Here is a 23,728-nt window from a genome sequence, read left to right as displayed (position 1 = left end):
GCAGAATGAATTCCCATTTCAGGGCAAAATCTGTAGTAAAGACAAAGGGTCAAAATGGCACAACAATGTTTATTTCAGCCTTCAAACAGCACAAAGAAGTGGTGGCTTCTGATGCCAAATCATACACGTGTTATTAGAGAACAAAACATTAACATAAAGAAAATCATCAACAAAAAGAAGTGCTTCACATGTCACGCCGTGCTATGCACTGCCAGCAGGAGAAAACTTCCCACATGCTTCCAACTGCAGGACCCAGGCAGAGCCAGCGTCCCAGAAGGTGCATTCTCTCCTGGGAGTGTACCCCAAGTCACTACAAAGCCCACTGTTTCACTCACATTTCTGCAACCTGATCTTAAAATGTAGCTAGGATTTGGGAGTGATACAATAAAAACAATCTCAAAACAGAACAAAGTATGGCAAGAAAGTAAACAAGGTTTCCATAAGGCATCAGGAGATGCTGCTGGCTGGCTTAAGGAAATGCCAGGCTTTTTTTTCTCAGCAAATCCAAAACCTCAGAAGCTTAACCAACAGGTTGAGTCAAAGCATTCAGAGATAGTCCTGATCTCCTGTTTTTATTTACACATTTTTTTTGTTTTTGGTAAATGTTTCATATAAAACATAAAATCAAGTTCTATTTTTATAAAAAAACTGAATATTTTAATAGTAAAAATATATATTTAAATTTCTTTTTTTAAAAAGTCATATAGCAATACTTCATAAGACTGGATTTATCACCGCCCCCTACCCACCCACGGGCCAGCTGTCCACTCTGGCACGGGGACCAGCTACATGAAGGTACATTAAGGCAAAGGCTCCTGGAGAGGCAGGTCCACAGTGCCTGGGCTGGAGAGTCAAGATGAGCACCCTGCTCCTCGCAGGGTCAGAAGGGCTTCTCCCTCACATTCACTGAGCCGTCCTGCATCCCAAAGTAGACTCTCTCTGCCATGTTGATGAACAGGCCGGTGTCCACCACACCTGCAAAATGAGGAATAGGAGCAGTAAGGTCCAGCTTCTCAGGATAAGACGAGCATACAGGGTCCCTGGGAGTAAACATCATAAACAGCACTAGACAAAAAAAAAAAGCTAGGTTATCTTTGTTCCTTCCCGGCACCTCTTCCTTCTATTACATCATGGCTTGCTCTGTGCACCCAAATGTGCCGGCTTCATCCCACCTTGGAGCCTCTGCTCATGCTGCTCCCTTGCCTGACTGGTCATCCTTAACAGAGTCAAGCTTGGCTGCTCCACTTCATCCTCCCACGTGTCTTCTACAGAGACCCTCCAAGACGATGCTATGTAGACCCACTCCTCCCAGGTATTTTCAACCACACTACCAGTCCTGAAGTCTTCCTCAGTGTAGGAGATAGTCACAAAGCACACACCTGACAAAGGAGTCACATCAGAATACAATCCCTCAAGTTACTAAGTAAAAGACAACCCAAAAGAAAAGACTTAAACAAGTACTTCCTTAAAAAAAAAAAAAAAAAAAGCAGTCCCCAATAGCCAGTGTTCATTTAAAAAGGCATTCAGGCTCACTAGTGACAGGGCATGAAAGACTACTCAATCACATGACAGGGGGCCAGAGTGTGAAGGCACAGACAGCACTGCTGAAAACTGCTGGCCATCGTCCAGCTCCAGTGAGAAACCTGACTCATCCTCCGGCTTCTGCACATGAGCATATATGTGGGTGTACATGCATGTGCTCGTGCGTGTGTGCACACACACACATGCAGAGTGGCATGAATATATCAACATGTGCATTTGCACATGTGCACTGACAGAGGAATAGTACTCAGCAATGAGAATTAACTAACTATATATGGCCTTCATCAAAAATGTTTATAAACACACATATCCTACAGTGAGATAACACGGGCCAACTCTCAAAGAAAAGAGTAATGAACAACCTAGTGTAGGGAAACAGGGACTCTTAATGTGGGGAGCAATTTAATGCCATTTTGTAAAGTGAGACTAATCCTTTGATCTGGTTCTTCCATGCTAGCACAAGGCTGGAAATGCAAATGACCACTAGCAGGGATCTAGTTAAGTAAACCATGCTACATGGCCAAAAAATTGGAATATCACCTTTTTTTGTGAGTTAATATGTAAGAAGCTGAGATGAGAGAGAGCAGAACACAACTTGAGCAGGGTAGACCATTACTTGGGTTAAAGGGGGGATGCAGGGGAGTCTCTACTTGTGTTTTGTGGATGATCACAGCGGAATGGACCATACAGTTCTTTCAGTATTGCTGGCTGTCTCCAAACAGGGTAACTAGCTGCCTGAAAAAGAAGGGGGTTGGGCACTTGCCACTGTTTACTCATAAATTTGTTTGGAGACTTTATTTTTTGCTTTCTTTTTGTTTTTTGTTTGTTTGTTTCAAGACGGGGTCCCTCTGTGTGGTTTTGGAGCCTGTCCTGGAACTTTCTCTGTAGACCTGGCTGGCCTCAAACTCACAAAGACCCACCTACCTCTGCCTCCCACGTGCTGGGATTAAAGGTGTGAGCCACCATCACCCGGCTACTCATAATTTGAACCAGGTAATTCCCAAAGGATAAGTAAAATTAAAACATCCGTGGATAGCCTCAATACACAAGCACAATGAAGCTGAGTGACTGAAGCCTCGCAACTAGAGCTTTCTGAAAATGAACACCGCAGTGTTCCACACCCATTCTGATCAAATCACTGTAGTACAGCAGAGCAGCTCCAAACCCACTTCACAAGCTACGAGAAAGGTCACAGTCTATGGCATGATGTTGGAGCCGTGACCCAATAAAGTGCTGGGACTGACCAATTCCCTTACCCCAAACAAAATCAAGGAAAGGGAAAGCATGCTGAATGTGGGCAGAGGACAGACCCAATGAAACACACAGAGGGACTGTGTTCTAAGCTTCTCACTTATGCAAATGCACTGGGAATAAGCAGGAACGCTTGCCCTGTTCCTCTTCCCTGGACCTGTGGTAACATGCCATCTTCCTCACTTAAGTTGTAACTCTGAAGTCTAAGGACATAGATTCTTGATGCTTGGTAAAGGGCAACATGAACAAAACTTCCTCACATACAACACTCTAAAGTCGCAGAAGCCAAGAAAGGCCTGAGGAAGAGCAAGAGCGCCCCCTGGTGGGCACAGGAGGAACCCAACTTCCCAACCCACGCTGGGTCAATCTGTAATACCAGCGGCAAGTGCACTCTGCCTACCTGCATTACCCATCATCTTCTTCCTGCCTTCTGGGTCTTTAAGAGAGGTAACACTAAGCAACACAATAATTCATCTGTTTTACTTAATAAAGGAGGAAAAGATTGTCAGAAGACTAAAGACTGACGGGGGCTGGACTTGGAAGAAGTAGCTGCCTTATTACACAGCATATAGTCACAGGTCTCATTCCCAACTAGCACAAATAACTTAGAATACAGGGGAAAAAAAAAAGAAAGAAGGGGAGAGTGGCAATGGTGGCACAGCACACGCCTTTAATCCCAGCACTCGGGAGGCAGAGGCAGGCGGATCTCTGAGTTTGAGGTCAGTCTGATCCACAGACTGTCAGGACAGCCAGGGCTACAGAGAGAAACCCTGTCTCAGGTGGGGGAGGAGAAGGAAAAGGAAAAAGGAGAATGTCAGTGGGAATGTGGGGATTGTGACAAGGCCTCAAGGCCAGGCTGGCCGTGTCCCTACATGGGCACTAACGTAGCAGGTAATTATGATGACAATAGAGTATCCTTTCTCCCTAGGGACTTAATCATCCAGCGGTATTTTAGGTGGTGATCTAACTCATTTAATCTTCACAATAACCTTATGGGATAGGTACTAATATTGACCCTTTTATAGAGGAGAAACTGAGGCACACAGTTGTTACCTAGAGGCTCCAAGCTCACTGCTAAACCATGTGTGGGTTAGAATCTTTATCCAGGAGCCACTCAGTCACTACACTCTGACAAACTGATGTTATCTACCTCACTACCCAGACATGATTTAGACTGCTCCTCAGCACTGCCAAGAATGACACCTTTCAACTCACCTCCTCCCTAAGTCCCCTCCTACAAGCTCTGACCTTCCAGATTTCTTAAGCCTGGACTCCAATTTATCTCTCTCCAGCTCACCCAATCTTCACTCAGGTCCTCGACTCCTATTTGACTATCCCTTGGCATGAAGTGTGTGCTTACATCAAAAGGCTTCACTTTAGCAGGGCACTTGGCTGAGGGAGCATTCAAGTTCGGGGTCTAAGGGCTGGAGAGATGGCTCAGTGCTCAAGAGAGCATACTGCTCTTGTAGAGGACCCAAGTTCAATTCCCAGCACCCACATCATGTCAGAAGGCTCACAACTACCTCTAACTCCAGCTCCAGGACAGCAAATGCTCTCTTCTGGCTTCTATGGGCACCTGCATCAGATTGTGAATACTCACATACAGACACACAAAAATAACATAAATCTTAAAAGTTTAAGGTCAAGAGGCAGACAGCCTAGGACTCCCACCTTGATGCCATAGTTATTAGGCAAACCACTTAGCTTAGAACACTAAGCAGTGTCTAGATAATGTGATGCTAACACCCAGATCAACACCACTTCTATGAAACATACCTTTTAAAGAGGAAATCTCTATGAACTAAACTAGCTGTTTCTCCAGCAGAATCTACACTTTCAGTATTTGAGGCACAGCTTCACACAGCCTTCCCCAGGTTTACGTCAGCTCTAATCTAGGACCAATTCCATGCATTATACAGGCAGAGCACCTTGCCTTAGATTTGTAACCAGTGAATGTGGGTGAACTGAGTCACTTCTCCCTAAAAAAAAAGGTTAGAGACACTGCGGTCAAACTCCTGAAAGCGGGGAAGGCAGGATCTCTGATGCTGACCTTATTTCAAAGCAAGAACCCTCTGACTTGCCATCAGCTCTGTGGCTATCCCAATTCAAACAGACTACAAGCTACATACACATCAGTACTACTACAAAAGCCAAGGGGAAGGAGGTGATTCAAGTGGAAAACCCCAGACATGGTATAAGGTGAGCTCTTTGAAAGGAAGTCCTAAAAAGCACGTGTCCACCATGCCTTCTGTGGCCAGAAGAGCGGGTAGCTATGAAAGCACAGGTGACTATGTCCAGTGAATGCCACTCAGGTTACCTGGAGTCATTTTGATAGCTGTGTTCACTTCACTCCATTTGTGTACCCGGTCAAACTTCCAGTCCAGGATAAAATTCCCATTATCTGTCACCACAGGCCCCTAGAAGATAATTTTCCACAATAACCAAGGATGGAAATACAGGTAGGCAAATACAGAGGACGACCAGACAGGTGTCCTAACGGAGGGACTCTGGTCCTGCCTTGTATTCCTAGAGGGTGGTGATGTAAAGCAGCAGTGAGCGTGCACTTTGGAGTCCTGGAGACTTCAGCCACACAGGTAGATAATTAAGAGGAGCCATTGGCTTCCCTGAGTCTTACTTCAAGTGGCAAAAAGGGAGACGGAGATGCAAACAGGAAGGATTCAACAGAGTGAAGTTTTCAGTTTACAGAGTGAAAACCAACAAAATGACGCCAACATCACCACATCTCAAAGTTTAGCATAAGCACCACCAATAACACAAAATAAGGCTGCACCAACTTCACACATCAGTGTCTCATTAAAAGGGGCAGCCAAGCAGTGGTGGCACACGCCTTTAATCCCAGCACTTGGGAGGCAGAGGTAGATGGATCTCTGAGTTCAAGGCCAGCCTGGTCTACAAGAGCGAGTTCCAGGACAACCAGGGTTACAGAGAAATCCTATCTCGGAAAGGGGACGGGGAAGGGAAGGGAAAAAGAAAAAAAAAGCTGGGATAGTCAAATAGGTGATGAGGCCAATGAATCCAGAATTTCTCAACACCACTGTACACTAGAAAATAGGATTGTTTAGCAACATAAATGTTGACAAGCATACGCACAGGCAAGAAAGTAAGACTCCTCTGCAGCCTGGAGTGGAGCCCAGTTAAAGCTATACAAAGGTAACGTAGGTGTGGTGACTTATGTCCACAATCCCAGCAATTGGTTAAGTAGAGTCAGGAGGATCAGAAGTTCAAAGTCAAACCTAACTTCATAGCCAGCTCAAAGAAGCCTGGACATAGATACGACCCTCTTCAAACAAACAGAAATTCGAAGAGAGAGGGCTAAAGCCCCTGGGAAGACATCTTATAACCAGCTCCTGGAGCTCCTTTTTAAGAAGTCAAGAAAGCACGCCAGGGCAGTTAATAATCATTTACTTTTCTCCATCTCCCAAAGTGTTCTCATAGCTACATACACTTCAATTTGGGATCATTACTTTTGGTTGCTTATTTAAATGCAAAAGAAAAAATTCTTTGCAACCCACAACTAGAAGCTGAAGAGAAACATCTCCACTGGGATGCCATGTGTACCCCTCCCCCCAAGAAAGTCTACTTCCGGCTGCATTTAGCCTAGAAGGAGAATGCAGGGGGTGCAGCTCAGTGGTAGAGTACTTGCCTAGTATTTCAGAAAGCCCTGGGCCCAATTCCTAACATTGCAACAGAAGGGGAGGGGGGAGGGCTGCTGCCCTGTGCGTAAGCTCCTGGAAAGATCAGCATCTTCCCCCAGCCTTCTGCAGGAGCACTAACCAACTGGAACTTCAATGGCTGTGGAGTCTAGACTGTCAATCATCCAGAGGCAGATTATCTTGGGCCATCTTTACCTTTTGAAAGGTAAACCCTTTGAAAATGTAGACACACCCATAGCTCCACCAACCAAAAGGCTAAAATAAGAATGCTACCAAAGCCCGGCTGGTAGTGGCCCATGTCTTTAATCCCAGCACTCAGGAAGCAGAAGGAAGAGGATCTCTGTGAAAATTTTGAGTCCAGCCTGGTCTACAGAATAAGTTCCAGGACAGCCAGGGCTACACAGAGAAACCCTGTCTCAAAAAATAAAATAAAATTTAAAAAAAAAAAAAAAGAATGCTCCAAGATAGCACTAAAGCCCAGGGCTAGGATAAGATTTCACATTTTTTTGTGACCTGCCTACCTAGTGTTTCCAATGTATTTGAAAAGTGTCATTTGTGGCCTTCTTTGTTTTGTCTCTGTACAAACTTAAAAACCGTTACCTCACTGGACTGCAGAATTTGGGATAACCTAAATATGTATTCCCACACCATAGTTACTCATATTTGGCTCTAAAGTAAACTACCTCTTATGCTCTTTGAGATGAGAGTTGTACTCTTACAGGGATAGCCTCGAAAAGGATGAGAGAAAGAAGAAAATATCACACTAGGGAACCTGAAAAGCCTTCTGCCCCTCAGAACTTCCAAAAGACAGTGATTAGAGGCTGCTCACTGGGCAGTTCAAACCAAGTATCCCCCAGGAACATCAGGGAGAATCACACCCCCTTCTATATGGGGTGGAGCAGGTAAGGGGTGAATGTATACACCCCTACACACACACACCCCAAAGGTTTCAGAGGCCTAACTACCACAGAAAGGACAAGGAGCAGCACACTGAGCCAGCATGCTCGGAAACCTCCCTGGCCACTTACTGCCTTGTTGACAGCCATTCGAAGTTCCACCTCGCCCCCAAACTTCTGAGTCACAGCTCGGCTCACTGGGACATAGGCCATTGGGATGACCTCAATAGGGATCCCCTTGTGCCACCGATCTCCAAGGTTCTTTGAATCTTTCCTGGAAAGAACATCAATCAAATTAAGTAAGTTCAACGTATAACCAAATTCAGACAAGAGGCTCTCTAGACAGCTGGAGAGGCGTGACCAGGAACAGTACAGGGGGCTTCAGAAGTATGGGCTGCTTCTCACTAAAGAGAAACTTGAATAATGAATGTGGCAAAAATGTTAAAATCTGCTCTGCTGGCTCCTTGACTGACCTAGGTTTTCCTTGCAGTTAGATATTCCTTGAGTACACATGCAGGTATCTCTTCTAACGTGCTCAGCACAAGTGGCTCCTCTCAGGCCAAGACTGAGCACAGCAAGTCACGTGTGGCAAAGCCTGAGCCCAGATGAAGCAGGATGTGATGAGTCACTGCCCATGACAAGCCTGTCCTGCTTCCTGAGCTTCCCTGAGAACCTAGGGAGTGACACATGCAGATGGGCTCTGCCTACAGAGTGACACTGTTCCCTCCTTATCCCCAAACATCAAGTCTCAGTTCCATGCAAGAATGCTGTGATAATTAGCAGGAGTCACTGCCTGGAATCCTGAGAGCAGGCAGTCTTCCTATATTCCTCCACAAGCTTCCTTCCCTGTGCATGGACGAGACCTAGGAACCCACAAGCCTTCTCAGCTGGAGTGCAGAACGCTGGAACAGTACCTGAAATCAGCGATCACAATGAAGCGACTGGCATAACCAGCCACAATCTTCTCCTGGGTCAGGCAGCCTCTGGCGGGGGAAAGAAGAAAGTGGAGGTTATAGTGAGATCATCTTAATTTGGGCACTAGGGTCAGACACAGAAATCCAAATGTACTCAATCCTGACACTTAAAGAGAAAAACTCCATTTTTTAAGAACCACCCTCAATCCTGCAGTGCTACTTTCTAGTAAATGGAATACAGAAACATTAGCATGTGTCTGGTAGAAACCTACAAGTAGACAATGGTTCCATTCAGGCCAAGCACATCCCCTCTGAGAGACATCTGAGAAGCACTGTGTTAGGGAGACATCTCTGAACATGTCCTGAGTTTGGAACACCTGCCCTGCGGGTTATGTGGCAGCACAAGGCCCAGACAGTCGTCTGGCCTATCCCTACTACTCCCTAGCTCAACTACTTCACACCTGCAACCAGGATTGCATAAGACATAACAACTCATGAATACCACGCCATTCTAATGTTACCAAATAAAGGAAGAGTACCCCCAAATGATCACAGACGTCACAGTTTTAACACAAAGCCACAGGCCTAAGAGTCTAACCCAAGAATGTGCTGTGTGTGTAAACAGAACTCAGCAAGACAAACCATCTCACTGGAAAGCCCAGATTACCTGTCTGCAGATAAACACTAATGATCAGAAATGCCAGGCTGGCTCGGAGGCAGATGGTATCAGTGTGCTGACAGGAAGACCAACTCACGTGTATCTGGACAACCATTTACTCTGTACTCCATTTTGCTTGCTAAGGATTGATTAGCTGACAATCTCTTTAGCAACCTACAACACTCACCCACCACCCTTGATGAGATTGAGCTCAGCATCCACTTCATCAGCACCATCGATGGCAAGGTCAATCTGCGAGGGAGGAAGGAGCCTCTTGAGCTGAGCTGTGCCAAACCTGATCAAGCAGTAACAGCTCTTCAGGTTTTCAGCAGCCCTATTAGCTAGGTCCATATATCCACCCAAGAGATTAAAGGTGTTTTACAGGCTCACAAGAGGAAGGAGCTGAGAGCCTAGACATACACTGCCCAGCTCTTACCCACTACATTGTTTCCTTTGCTCTCCATGAACAAAGTACAATTGTCAGCATGCATTCCCAAAGAAGTTAAAATACTGACTCTGGGAGTGACAAGTAAGGACAAAACATTTAAGACACTGTAGTTTGAAGCCCTCCAAATGACCATATGCAGAAATACAGCTGCTGGACCCTGTCAACTCCCCACCACATGCCTGTCCCTCTATACCCAAATCACTCCAGAAAGTCTGGGCAACACCCACCCACATGTGCTGCATACCCATGGCTATTATCTTCCCCTCCAAAGAGCCTCTCTTGGCCCTGCGATGGAGCCTCTGCAGCTAAGCACAAACCTAGCCTCTTGCTACAACACTGCTCCAGAGCCTGAAGAGTACAAACTACAATTCTGTGTCTGCCACCTAAGCAAATGGCATACCCTTTCCACATCCATCCCTGGGATTAAAGAGCAGTGCTGCTCCCTCTCCAGAGCCGCAGTCTCTTCTGGGGCCCACCCTTGAATTTAAGAGCCTTTTCCACAAATATTAACTTGCGTTTTCAAGTGGCCACAGCTGCCTCAGATATGACTTCTTTCCTCTGCTTAGGTGTGAGCTATGCAGGCTGGCTCACTTATGAGAAGAGACTCTCGGGAAAGCATGGACAAGCCCAGGGGCTGTCCGCATCCCCTTTACTATGCCTGTACTGAGCCCTAGAGGTTAAATCTAAGGGAAGCTAACCTGTACTATGCCTACACTGGAAATTAACTACCATTTTGCTTGTGATTTTGGTCAGAATTGACACTCAAGGTACTAGAACAAAAGTGAATGCAATTTAACTAATGTTTTCTGGGCCTGCCACGATATCTGGAGCATGTAAACAACTAGGAGCCACAAAAAAAGGACTTTTTAAAAAGACACAGTCTTCTGTCAGTAAATCTCTCTCTCTTACCTCTGGGTGTTGATCCAGGTCACTGAGGGTTAAGCCATACTGCAAAATAAGCTGCCTGGCCTAGGGAGGGAAGGAAAAAAACAACCATAATTATTTACTCTGAAAATATGGCAAGGGTCTGCAGAATTCTTCTGATGTTTCCAACTTTAAAAACTGACCTAGGTTCTCTCTCTTATCACAAACGCACCCACTAACAGACGGGAGAGCTGGCCCCACAAAGCAATGCTGACTGCTACTTCATTCCAGTAACTGGAACCATGCAGCACAGGGGGAGAGTTTCAAGGGTGAGCTGAGAGCTTTCCCTCCCTGATTTGAGAAACAATGTCGGGGGCTCCTAAAACTTCTAACAACACACCTGGGAGGCTGAGATACACAGCCAATTCAAACCTAGCCTGAGCTGAAATGATGCCCTGTCTCAAAAGCCCACCCAACTGGGTGGGAATGGAGTGCAGTGTGCGGCATTTTCCTGGTATGCCGAAGACCAGAGGTTAGGTCCCTAGCATGGGAGGGGTGGGGAGCTAAAATAAGACCCAAACGTACAAAATGTAGGTCCAGGGGACTGAGGCAGGAGGACTTAGAAATGGAAAGTCAGGATCCCAGGGAACTAGGCAGATCCTCTCCTAGAGCTTCCTTTCTCACCCCACCGACACCCAAGTCACTCACTCTCTACCTGGAAACCACACAGGGAAGCAGATCCTTGGGGCAGACACAGCTTTCCTCCATCCTGTGGACCCCTCAGACTCCATCCTACCCTTCCTCACTGCGGGGAGGGGGCTGTAAAGTTACTTTACAGCCAGCAGGGAAATGACCAGGGTGACGTAAGGATGAAACTCAGTTCAGCATAACTGGTTCAAACTCTCAGAGTCTAACACCAGGTCATTTATTTTAGCCATATTTAAACACAGCACCATTTTGGAAAAAAAAAAAGTTTTCTGTTAACAATTAACTCAGTCCTGTGAGTATAACAGAATGTAAGACATGTTCACATTGAAATTCTTTACAAAGTACATCTGACTTCTTTCATAAAGATGGGACTGTTGACTCAGACAGTGCCCAGGATTTAGGGAATAGGGAGAACGGTGAGATAAACATAATGCCTGTGGGCGTCAGGATTGGCCTCGCCCTATAACAACATACAAGCCGCGGCCCTAAGACACCACAGAAGTCTCCTAGGCTGTTGTAAAGTACAAGTGACATCACTCATAAGGATGGATTTTATGGCCTGGAAGCAATGCTCAAGATTTAGGTGGAAAGCATCCTGGATAAGTAAAACATAAACTCTGGGGGATGCGAATAAAGCTGGCTCTACAGATAGCAAAGGATCAGCAAGTTGTAAACCACATTCTTTCCCAGCTTTCCAGAAGAGCAGGTAAGCCTCTTCTTCCTTTGAAGAGATAAGCTGGCAAGTTTAACTTTTCCTGGCTTCTCCAGTGCTTATCTGTGTGCCCTCCACACAACCCCGTCCCCATTCTGCATGTCTGCTCCTAATACCTTTAAACAAGTTCCGCGTGGACCCCCAGGGCCACATCTGGCAGAGACTCAGAAGCACTCCCTACCAGGCAACACACAGCCACCCACACTTCTAAGACCCAGAGAGGGAAACAGGAACCAAGGAACAGAAAACTCACTCAACAAAGACAAGACCGGATATCAACACCTAGATACAATTTACAATCATCCCAAACCCAAATACCTAGGCACCAGAGTAAAAACACAGTAACAGCCAGGACAGCATGTCTCCCCAGGGCCCAGCAACACTACTACAGTAGCCCTGAGAAGTGCAGTAAGGACCAAGCCCAGGACAAGGACTTCAAATGTAATATATAACTATAAATATGATTAGGGACCTTAAAGAGGATATGAATAAATCATTGCATAAACCGTGAAAACACAAACAAACTGTGGAATAAAATAAAATAGTTCAAGATATGAAAGCAGAAACAGAATCAATAAAGAAAACCCAAGGGCCGGGCGGTGGTGGCGCACGCCTTTAATCCCAGCACTCGGGAGGCAGAGGCAGGTGGATCTCTGTGAGTTCGAGACCAGCCTGGTCTACAAGAGCTAGTGCCAGGACAGGCTCCAAAACCACAGAGAAACCTTGTCTCGAAAAACCAAAAAAAAAAAAAAAAAAAAAAAAAATAAAGAAAACCCAAACTGAAAGAAAACTAGAAACAAAAAATTAGAAACTTGAACAGGAACCTCAGAGGTAAGCCTCACTAATAGGTTCAAGAGCAATTCAAACAGAACTATATCCCCCAGTGAAATGGAAGCAGGAACAGACCTATATTCCCTGGTAAAATAGAAGCAGGAACAGACCTGTATCCCTAGGGAAATAAAAGCAGGAACAGACCTATATCCCTAGGGAAATAAAAGCAAGAACAGACCTATATCCCCTAGCGAAAGAGAAGCAGTAATTAAGTCTCCGACGCAAAAAAAAAAAAAAAAGCCCAAGGTTAGACTATTTTAGAAGAGAATTCTACCAGTCTTTCAAAAGAGAATGAACATCAATACTTCTCAAATTATTCTACAAAATAGAAACCGAGGGAACATTGTCCAGTTCATTCTACAAGGCCAGTTATCCTGATGACCAAACAACATAAAGACCCAACAAAGAAAGATAATTCAGATTGATTCCCCTTGTGAACATAATGCAAAAACTCAATAAAATAGTTGCAAACCAAATCCAAGAACACATAAAGATCATCCACCTTGATCAACTAGGCTTCATCCCAGAGATATAATGTATACAAATCAATAAATGTAATCCATCACATGAACAGAATGAAAGATAAAAACAACATGGTCATCATTAGATACAGAAAAGGCCTTTGACAAAATCCAACATTCCTTCATAATAAAAGTCCTGAAGAGACTAGGGATACAAGGGACATACCTCAACATAATCCAAACCCAAACAGACAAATATGGTTCATATTCACTTATATGTAGATGTTAGTTGTTAAGTCTCTGATAAGCAGACTATAAGCCACATAACCAGAGTTTAGATATAGAGTAAGAGACTGGGGGTGGATTAGATCACCGTAGGAAGGGGAAATACAATAGTTATGGACGGGCTGGGGCACGGGAGCTGGAACAGGAGGATCAAGTGGAGAGTGGGGGGAAGAACAAAGAAAACTAAGGGTTTCCAATTTCTTTGAGCAGCTACCAATGTTCCCAGCTCTCCTGCCTGCACACAGCCATTGAGGGAATACTCAACTTCTTTTTTTATAAATCCATTTGTAAAGCAATTCTCTGGGGGACCCCAACTGAAACAGCCATTGGTAGGCAATGGCAAACTCAACAAAATTCTGTAAAAATTATATGAAAACAGACAACCATATCCCATTCAGCTCCACCATTTTCCCCACTAGCTCTAGCTATTGTGTAATCAAAGAGCACACTATACTGGCATTACTCTAACTTCACAAATTCTTTTGGCTTTATCCACTGACAGAGTAATAGTCCTCAAGGCTACAGACACACAGTAGCCTCTGCATACTCCACAGTGCCTAAGTCCTGAGGAAATGTTCTTGAAGTTATGAACACATAAAATCAAACCAGGTGGACATGTGGCACACACCTTTAACTCCAGCACTCAAGAGGCAGAGGCAGGAAGATCTCCGAGTTCGAGGCCAGCCTGCTCTACAGTGAATTTCAGGTCAGTCAAGGTTATAATGAGACCCTGTCTCAAAAAAATTACACCACCCAAGAGCAGTGCTTGGTCAGCTCCTCTGAGCCCACGAAAAACAACCCCATGACAACACAAAGCCACGAGTCCACCTTCTCAGGGACCCAGAGACCTGGCAGCAGCAGTGAAGACACCGGAAATGACGCACCTGGAAGGACGTGGGGATGCAGATGAGGTTCAGATTCTCTTGCTTCACTCTCTCAGCTGTGGAGACAAGAGTCACACTAGTAGGGTTCCGTTCCCCACACCTGATTGTCCTTGTCGCATGTGCATTTCTCAAATCCAACCCAAGGGGAAAGGCCTATCTCCCACTGACAGCTGCCTGTGTTCCCATCTTTGATGAAAAAGCTAGTGACCTCACTTCACACCTTCTTAGGGACACTAGGGAGTCTGAGACACAAGCACTGACCATGGAAAAAGCCATTTCAATGGTACTGCTGCTAAGTGTCTGCAGTTTGCTAACTGCTGTGTATACATCAGCCCTTTAAGTGCTGGCAGCACAGGAGAGTTCTCACTATCACCCCTACTTTACACACGAGGAAACTGAGTACCTGAGAAGTAACAAGTGGCTGGAATATGGTCCCTGGCGGTCTTTCTTTCCGTTCCCTTTTTTTTTGGGGGGGGAGGGAGATAGTAGGGTTGGGTGGGGTTTTCAAGACAGGGTTTCTATGTGAGCCTGGCTATCTTGGAACTCTGTAGACCAGGCTGGCCTTGAACTCAGAGATCCACCTGCCTCCACCTGCCCCTGTTTCCCCAATACTAAGATTAAAAGTGTGGTTGGCGGCCTACTTTTCAATCTGAACTACAATCCTACATTCTCTTTTCAGGAAAACATCAGAACTTCACTCTGCATTTAGTAAGATATAAGGATCTCTAGGCCCCAGAGGATGATTAAAGGTTGGGAGAGGTACCTATTAATTTTAAATTTATTTATTCATTTTAAACTTTCAGGAAATCTTCATTTTAATGAGTCTTGAAAAAATAAAAAAATAAAAAAAAAGCTGTGTTCTTAAAATACCAAATCTTTTTAAACAAGTCTGTCTCTTGAGAGGTTTAGATGTCACTCCTGTAAATCCACAGCAATGTCTGCGTCATTCACAGGGTTAAGGTAGACATGTATTGGTCACTAAGACCCCATCAGCCATCACCTTTATAATACAGCCACTTCTCGATCACAAAAGGAACCTGGGTTTTGCCTCCTAGGCCCTGAACCTTGGCACCTGCCAAAGATGGGCATGTGGGTAAGCCTCTCCCAGGCTTTGTTCTGACCAACAAAGAGCAGGGCAGTAGAACCTGTTGAGCAGCCATAAGAGCCGATAATGCCTGAGTCTTTCCTAAATACAGACAAGATCCAATCCGAATGAAGTCAGTACCTACAAAAACCGGCCACCAGCTACAGGAGCCTCCTCCTTGCTAGGGTCATAGACTGGACACTCTGGCCTCAATTTGTTTGCCTGAAAAACACACAGGCTTCAGAGGAAACCTGAGATCACATACAGGAACCCTGATGGGTGTGCACCATCAAATTCTGCTAGGGCCTCACCTAAATCAATTTCTCCCCGCTAGGCTAAACGCAGCAAACATAGGCAGGGCTCCCCCAAAGTCAGCTGAAGAGGGCCAAGAATCCCTCTTTCTTAAGAACAGAAATACGCAGCTAACCTCAGGTGAACAGCCCCCTCTTCCCAGCTCTGCAAGGCTGGGTGGGAGCTAAGACTTGTGCCAAACCTTTACCTATTCCCTCCCCTTCCTCCACCTCCTACCCCCATGAACACACAGGAAACATACCTATTCGCTGCACAGCATGGACAATTGTAGAACCACTTCCAATTCCCAGCACTTGGTTATTCTGTCAAAAAGAGGGAAGGAAAATTCATTACAGCCAGGCGGTGGTGGCACACGCCTTTAATCCCAGCACTCAGGAGGCAGAGGCAGGCGGATCTCTGTGAGTTCGAGACCAACCTGGTCTACAAGAGCTAGTTCCAGGACAGGCTCCAAAACCACAGAGAAACCCTGTCTCGAAAAACCAAAAAAAAAAAGAAAAGAAAAGAAAATTCATTACAGTCGTTTTACTCCTTGGCTTAGACTTACATAGCACTGAAATCATCATGAACAGCAGTTCACGAGCACAGGTGCATTTTGGGTACTATGCCTAACGTACAGATGTGTAGCCACTGAACCTCGAAGCTGTACTCTATACGCTGCTATCCAGTGGACAAAGCCCTCCTCTTTCCTTTCTGACAAACACCATTCCCATTCACCATTCCTCCCTGCACAGCCCAGATGAAAAACTGGCTCAAATACTGACACCACACAGCAACTCTACATTAACTGAAGCTGGCCTCGCAGAAATGACCTACAAATGAGTGATTAAAGAGCCCTACCCAACCCAAGGAGATGAGAAAGGGAGGGAGGGGGGAGACAGCCTGGGTAAGGGTGGAAAGCTGGGCTTTCTGACTGCCTTTTCACACAAGCTCGAGTGTCTTAGAAGGCATGACGACCATCTTCACTCAGAAATCTCAAGAACACATCCTGCCTATCATTCAGAGCTCTGCTAAAGTCAGTAAAAGAAGGAAGAATAGGAAATGACTTCAGAAGTAAATCTTCCTTCTGTCCAGCTAACACCAAGGGGCCCTCCTCTGCACGGGAAGAGAATGGAAGTCCAGGAAGTCTTTAGTGCAGAGCATTTCTCCAGCCAGAATCCACTGCAAGGACTAACATGTCAGGCCCAGCCTCGCCCCACAGATGCAGACGTGATGGTGAAAAAGCAGGGGAGGATCTTACTCAGCCTAACTACACTGAGAAGGCATCTTCAGGCCCTGACGTGAGCTTTGATTCTGCATAGGGGAGGGAAAAGACAAGATGAACACATTATTCAACAACATTGGTCAAACTCCCATCTGTTTGAACACTGTCTCGGTTAACATTCTACAAGACGAAGGAAACAGCCATGAGTGACAGCTCTTACTTGAGGGTGACTTCATCACAGAGTGATCTGCCTCACTTCCGTCATCCTGAATCACAGGTCTAGGAAAACGACTGGAGTCTTCCAGGTGCTTGAGGGTCTGAAATAGCACACTGTAAGAGCTGATTCTTTACAGCACACTGTAAGCTGCTTCGTTACCTTCAACCGTGAAGCGGGATGAGGCAGATAGCACTGGTTTCTAGACCGTGAAGCAGGATGGGGCAGATAGCACTGGTTTCTAGACCGACACTCCGTGAATGATTAACACTCCCATGTGCATAATTAAGCAGGTGTTTGACTCCAAGCAAAGGGTCAGATACAGGTGGCGGCAGAAGATGGTGGGCTTTTATCCTGCTCTTAGTCACCTTGTGTGCCCCTAGCAAGAAGCAGTCTCTTTAGTATCTGCTCTGCCTATCAAATACAAAGGAAACACTAAGTCTGCCATCCTGAGAGAGAGAAGATACCTATGATCAGATGGTGGAACCACAAAGAAAACAAAACAGGGACACTAACTATCAAAACAAACATGAAGCTTGGTTCCTAAGCAACTTCCTAAGAATGCCCTCCTTCAGACTACGGCAAAACCAACCACAGCAGCAGCTAACACTGAACACCGCCTAAAACAATGGCTCTCAACCTGTGGATGGAGACCCTTTGGGGGCGTCAAAGGGGGTCAAAAGGGTGATCACATATCAGATATTCGCATTACAGTACAAAACAGTAGCAAAATTACAGCTATGAAATAGCAATGAAAATAAGTCTATGGTTGGGGGTCACAACATGAGGAATTGTCTTATGGGGTCACCACATTAGGTTGGCTGAGAACCACTGACATAGAAGACCTACATTGCCTTCCACCAAGAAGCAATACCACCAGGGTGGTGCACGCCTTTAATCCCAGGAGGCAGAGGCAGGCAGATCTCTGTGAGTTTGAGGTCGGTCAGTCTGGTCTACAAAGTGAGTTCCAGAACAGCCAGGGCTGTTTCAATAAAAAACAAGAAGCAATACTGAAAGAACCTGCATATCTTAACATAAAGCCAAGTTTCACAATGACCCCTATGACCTAGAGACCCACTAGCCCACGCCACAGATTCATGCAACACTACAAGAAAAAACTGAAGACTCTGAAGTAGGCCTAAGATTACTAGATCCCATCAACAGAATTCTGACATCTGCCTGTACTATTCGATCCGACAAGAATGTGTGCGATTTGACAGCTCCATGGATGCCGACTTCAACCTGTAGAAAACTGTTAGCAAATCTTATCCGTAAACTCAATTCACGGTTCCATGAGATGCAACTGGTTATTATCCTATAATTATTATGCAATAAGTTCTAGCCTTTAAAAATTCATTTCATTTTATTCATGTAGCATTAACTTAATGAGCTGAATAAAATATTGGCATAAGAACAGTTAATATCCCTATCAACCCTATCAGCCACACACAGCCTCACTTTAAGCAGTGCGAGGAGTCCAACTGCTGGAAGAGCGCTGCATCTCAGATTTCTTAGAGTGGGGCAACAAGTAGCAGTTCACTTGGCAAGGGAAAGGCCATTGTGAAACTTCCCCCTAGGAAGAAACCAATGGCTGCAGCTAAAACGTCTCACCCCACAGTGCAAAAGCCACAGCAATGTGCAGGGCAGGCCCGCAGCAGCACAGCCTCACAGCCCCGTGCCCATTTGGTCCTTCTAACGTGAGACTGTATCTACAGCTAAAGGGCAGAAAATGACCAACAAGTACAAAGAATTCAGCAAAGCAAAATCAATCCTAATGGCAAGCACACATTTAACACACTAAAAATGTTTCTACTGGGCCTCTCCTATCTATGTAAGACTTTATCCATCATTTTCTGTGGTGGTATTTTTAGATTATTGCATAAAGAAGTTCACAAGCCAAAGGTAAAAGCACCTCAAATGGTAACACTGTACAAGCCGTGGGGTTTCTCAATAAGGGCCGGGGCAAACACTACTGCCACCAGGAAATCCTCACTTAAGCTTCAGGAAGACACAGGAAGTTGAGGCAGTCCTTCTTGGCCAATCCAGTCTCTGTCAGAAACTGGGCTGAGTTCTTGCCTGCTCATCTTGTAGCTGAGTTGTCTCCGCATGCCAGATGCTTGTGACAGGATCATTGTAGACAAACTTCTAGCCCACCTTCACTAGCTTACCATGATCATCAGCAACCCCTGGGACAGTACAGTCAGGATCTCCTGAGGTTTCTCTACTGAATTCCTGTAGAGACTCCTGATGTTTACAGGAAGCAGGCCATCTTTTTCTTGCACCAGCCAAGGGTGGGAAAAGTGGAGGTTCTGGATATACGACACATAACAGGATTCCTTTTCCTGGGTGGAAACAGCCTGCAAAAGGCGGCTGCAGGAGGAGGGGTGAGCACTAGAAGTAAGGGGGACTCAATTTCTGTGGGTTGCTTGCTAATTTATTGAGAGATGGTTGCCCTGGAACTACATAGACCAGGCTGGTTTCAAACTCACAGAGATCTGCCAGTCTCTGCCTCTCAAGTGCTGAGATTAAAGGCGTGTACCACCACACTCAGCATATCTGTTTCTAATCTAATAAAAACCCAAATTAACATACAATCCCAAACTCATTAAATATACCAAGAGGTTTAGCCCACCAGAGTCAATCGTATAGATTCCACCTGCCAGGATACCTTCACGAGAGTCGTGCGCCTAATAAAGTCATCGGCTGTCCCTACAAACCCAAAAATGCAAGGGGCTCGTACAAGTAAAGGAACCTAAGAACACAAAACATTTAAAACAGCTAAATATGAAGACTGGAGAGATGGCTTAGTGGTCTTAGTGCTCTTCCAGAGAACCCGAGTTCAGTTCCCAGCATCCATATGGCAGCTCACAGTTGTCTGTAACTCTACTCCCAGGGAATCTGACATTCTCACAGACACAGAGGCAGGCAAAACACCAATGAACATAAAATAATGGTAAAGAAATCATTTTTAAAAACAGCTAAATATGTAAAGTATTCAAATAAGGGTGAACATCTCCATTTCTTAAAAGCTGACCTTCACTTTTGACCTGGCACTGAGAGATTACCAGACTCCACATTCGCTAGTGCTGCTCCCAGCAGTCAAGCAGCGCACAGATGGACCTAGTACATCAGACAGCCTCTGTTCTAGAAGATGAATTACAGGTCCTGCACCTAGAAATAAAGTGATAGACCCAGGAGTCCCGCCCTAGCCAAAACCAACTAGAAGTGGCCACAGGCTACCTGCAAACTGGCCCAACAGCTGACAGTCTTCCAATGGGCAATGGTAAGCAGCGTCCAACGGGGTGATCTCAAGACTGGCTCCAGTGGACTAAGCTTCGGGGGCTATTTAATGAGTCTGGAACAGTGTGTTAGTAAAACAGGCTTCTACTAGATTAAAAACAGACATCGCTGGGTGTGGTGGCGCACACCTTTAATCCCAACACTTGAGAGGCAGCAGCAGGCAGGCATCTGTGAGTTTGAGCCCAGCCTGGTCTACATAGTGAATTCCAGAGCAACCAGGCTATTTAGTGAAACTGTCTCAAAAAACAGACAAACAAAATAGTAATATTACTACTACTGATAATACTAAAACTGTCTGGCTACTAATTTCCTCTGGCTGAGGCAATCTCAAAACAAAGCCCAGGCCTCACAAAGAGCAAAGGATGAAGCAATAGGCCATAAGTCAGCATAGACATATACTGCAATCCATCCGGGATAACTACATTTTTAGAATCAGGCAGGTCTGGTCCTGGTGACAAAGATTCAAGTGAGAATTCTGAGTGCTCCACCTACCCTGAAGTAGAAACAGTCTGGAGATTGGGGGGACTGGAAACCCCAAACTCAGAGAGCCTAGGAAAGGGGCCACCATAATCCACAACCGTCATTATCAATGTTCACACTCTACATTCTGAGCATTGCCTAAGCAGGTCTCACCGGGACCAACACTGAATGTGTAGATAACGATAACTCTCCTCCCAGAGCTCACAGTGAGTTAGGCAAGAAAAACGCACAGAGGACTAGAACATAGGTCACATAAAGTGTCTGAGAGTCATAAGCAACTGAAGGAAGCTGAGTGTGGTGCCACATACTTACAATGCCAGCACTGGGAGGCAGAATCAGGATTGGCTGTGCAGTGGTGCACACCTTTAATCCCAGCACTGAAGACCAGCATGGTCCACACAGCAGTTCCTGCGCAGCTGCTAGCCAGCTGCATAGTAGGAGGGGAGATTTCAAAACTAGCCTGAGTCTCCAAATAGGAAGAGGAAATTGTTCTCTCCTGGTGTTCTCAGGAAGCCAAGGAAAAACTGGAAGTAGTAAAGTTCTTTGAGTCAAACCCTCCAGGACAAACAACCCTATTTTAACAGATCGCCCCAAAACCCAATAGAGATCTCCCAAGGATTCCCTGGTAACTTCTTTGAATACAGCTAGAATATATATAATCCAGTCTCTGGGAGCTCTAACGTGAGATAAAGGCTTGCAGATTTTAATTTAATCAAATACATAACTACAAAGCAAAGGCCAAAGAGACATATACCACTGTTTAGTTATCTAAGTTAACAGGTTAACTTAGATAATGGGTTCTCCTAAGGTATAGATTTCATTTACCAATCTATTAAGTCACGTCATGAAGCTATTTTGAAATTTCACTTTACTGTCCCAGTTTTATGAACCAAATCACACACTCTACATTCATACTCATACCCTTATACCCTCTTAATTCGAGTATAAAATCCTATGCTAACGAGGGGAGCAAAAGGCTACACCAGAACAGAAGCGCGTAGGAGCCCCGCCGGCAAGAGTGGTGTGGCTGTCCTTCTGAACAACAGGCGGAGCCAGAGGTTATCAGACCCGGTCCCACCCGCTCAGGCCGCCCTCATTCTGGGCCGGAAAATAGAAAAAGCTCTAAGAACATCGTCTTTGCAAAGTAACTTTGTGCAGCACAGCATTAACAAGGGGGGGGGGGATCTTCCTTTATGGAGAAATGTATTCTGCTAACACTATCTAAGGAGTAGAAGACGAAGACCAGGACACTCCACCACGGGGCAGCAGAAATGATACATTTAAGACAATTAACCTGCTACGGGACAGCAAACCCACCTACACTAAAAGTTCACTCAACGCCACACCTGCCACTTATCCAGCAAGCGGGGTCACAACCTTACTGACTGTTAAACGTCTGCACCCCACCTAAAGGGCAGCACCTCCAGGTGTCGAGTCCGCCCGGCCCTGTCAACAGCAAGGCTTAACCTGTCGGCTTCTTTGTAAAGACTGCGCTCAAGCTCCCAACCAGGAGGAGCTTGTTTGGAGTAAAATTTCAAAACTCTTTGCAAACCAGTTCTCCAGTGGCTTGCGGTGAGAGAGAAGTGAAGAGCTCGAGGCAGCCTCGGGGCTCACCATTTTCAATGGGCTGATTAGGAGGCAGGCATTAAGAACCCGAAAGAGTCTAAACAGGGCAATGCCAGGCTGTACACTCAGTTCCAGCCGTACAAGGAATCTTTGGGGGGAAAGCTCTATTGTGGGGAGAAGTGACACCCACCGATTCGACGTCTAAAAGGCCTTTCAGGGGCTGGGAAGAGCAGCGTGAATTCGGATACAAGGCTCACCCTCTCCCCTCTCTCGCAGCCCTCGCCCTTTCGGGCGTCAGGCGCACTCTGGCAGTGCCCCGGGCGCGCAGCACGAAGCCATCACGCCGCCACAAGCTGCCCACCTTCACGTGGTTCTCCACCGCCGTGTGGCTCGCCAGCTTCTTAGCCTCCTCGGCCTTGGACATCGTGGAGGGGGCTGGGCCGCCCGCGCTCGAGCCTCCCTTGTTGCCGCGGGTTTCCGACTGTGCACGCCCCGGCAGTTGCACGTGGGAACCCGAGAGGCCCCAGTTGTTCCCGCCCCCGCCCGAGGCCGCGCCCCCGGCCCGCCCGGGCAGTGGGGCCAGGACCCGCCCGTAGAGGGTGCTGAAGGGCCCGGGGCGCTGCATCCCGCCACCTCGATCCAGCCTCTGCGGCCGCCCCGCCCCCAGCTCCTCCGGAAATCAGCTCGGTGGCGCAACCTGGTCCGCCCGTATTGCTGGGCGCGTGCTACTGGGAAATGTAGTTCTTAGGCGTCGGCGGCCTCAAGCTCTGCCTGAATGTGGACTACAAGCCCCACAATGCCCATAACCTGGATTGCAAATCACCCGCCTTGACGCCCGCCTTTCCGTCCGGAAGGTCGGGACAGCTGCTCTCTAGAAAGCCAGCAATTCCCTGCCCTGGGGTTAAGTGTTTACATCTTTAGGCGAACTCCAAGAACTTTCTGCCTGTACATGCATTCAAAACAGAAAAAAAAAAAAAAAAAAAAAAGACAACCTGTTAAAAACCTGACCTTATTTTCCCCAGAAAATGCTGTATTATGGGCAAGTCAAGTGGTTCTAACAACACAATGACCTTTTTCTAAATCTTTTAATTGCATTTTATTGTTTAAGATGTACTTGTGTGCTTGAGCGCACGCTTGTGAAGGTCAGAGGACGACGTGCAGAAGTCCGTTACTGACAACCTGGGTAGTGGGGATTGAACACCTATGTCAGTACTTTACTGGCTGAGCCACCTCATGTCACAGCCTTAAAGGTGTCCGCTCTCTCGATTCGGTCCTTGAGATACAGAGTTGAGACTCCCAGGCCTTCTGAAGTCTGTGCTAGACCTTCACAAACTCCTGCCTTGGACTTTGTTCTGCTGTTGGTATGGGATGGCATGGTGTCTGGATGGAGACTGCCCGCGCACGCACAGGACAGAGGGCCCTCTGGAGGCCCTGCAATTCCTG

General features: G+C 46.2%; 1 protein-coding gene across 1 annotated transcript; it reads right to left on the bottom strand.

Annotated features, from left to right (window-relative positions):
* Positions 1-49: 49 nt before the first annotated feature.
* On the bottom strand, positions 50-22,951 carry Rpia (ribose 5-phosphate isomerase A). The gene is made up of 9 exons (XM_075983896.1): positions 22,647-22,951; positions 15,766-15,826; positions 14,129-14,184; positions 10,293-10,352; positions 9,123-9,187; positions 8,278-8,346; positions 7,496-7,637; positions 5,111-5,210; positions 50-975 (listed from the first exon to the last, which is right to left on the bottom strand). Exons 1-9 carry the CDS (start codon positions 22,908-22,910, stop codon positions 881-883), a joined length of 912 nt encoding a protein of 303 aa, XP_075840011.1. The 5' UTR covers positions 22,911-22,951; the 3' UTR covers positions 50-880.
* Positions 22,952-23,728: the final 777 nt, after the last annotated feature.

This window comes from Microtus pennsylvanicus, chromosome 8, assembly GCF_037038515.1.
Source record: "Microtus pennsylvanicus isolate mMicPen1 chromosome 8, mMicPen1.hap1, whole genome shotgun sequence".
Lineage (NCBI taxonomy): Eukaryota > Metazoa > Chordata > Mammalia > Rodentia > Cricetidae > Microtus > Microtus pennsylvanicus.
The sequence above is the reverse complement of the archived record's forward strand: the minus strand, read 5'-3'. Positions and strand labels throughout refer to the sequence as shown.

Bases quoted from the DNA above. Each gene is read 5' to 3' on its own strand.
- Rpia (XM_075983896.1), bottom strand. From the start codon at position 22,910: ATGCAGCGCCCCGGGCCCTTCAGCACCCTCTACGGGCGGGTCCTGGCC. The intron at 10,353-14,128 runs GTGCGTCATTTC...TTCCCTCCCTAG, and splicing joins GCATCCCCACGTCCTTCCAG to GCCAGGCAGCTTATTTTGCA. The intron at 8,347-9,122 runs GTGAGTGTTGTA...TTCCCCCGCCAG, and splicing joins AATCTCATCAAGGGTGGTGG to AGGCTGCCTGACCCAGGAGA.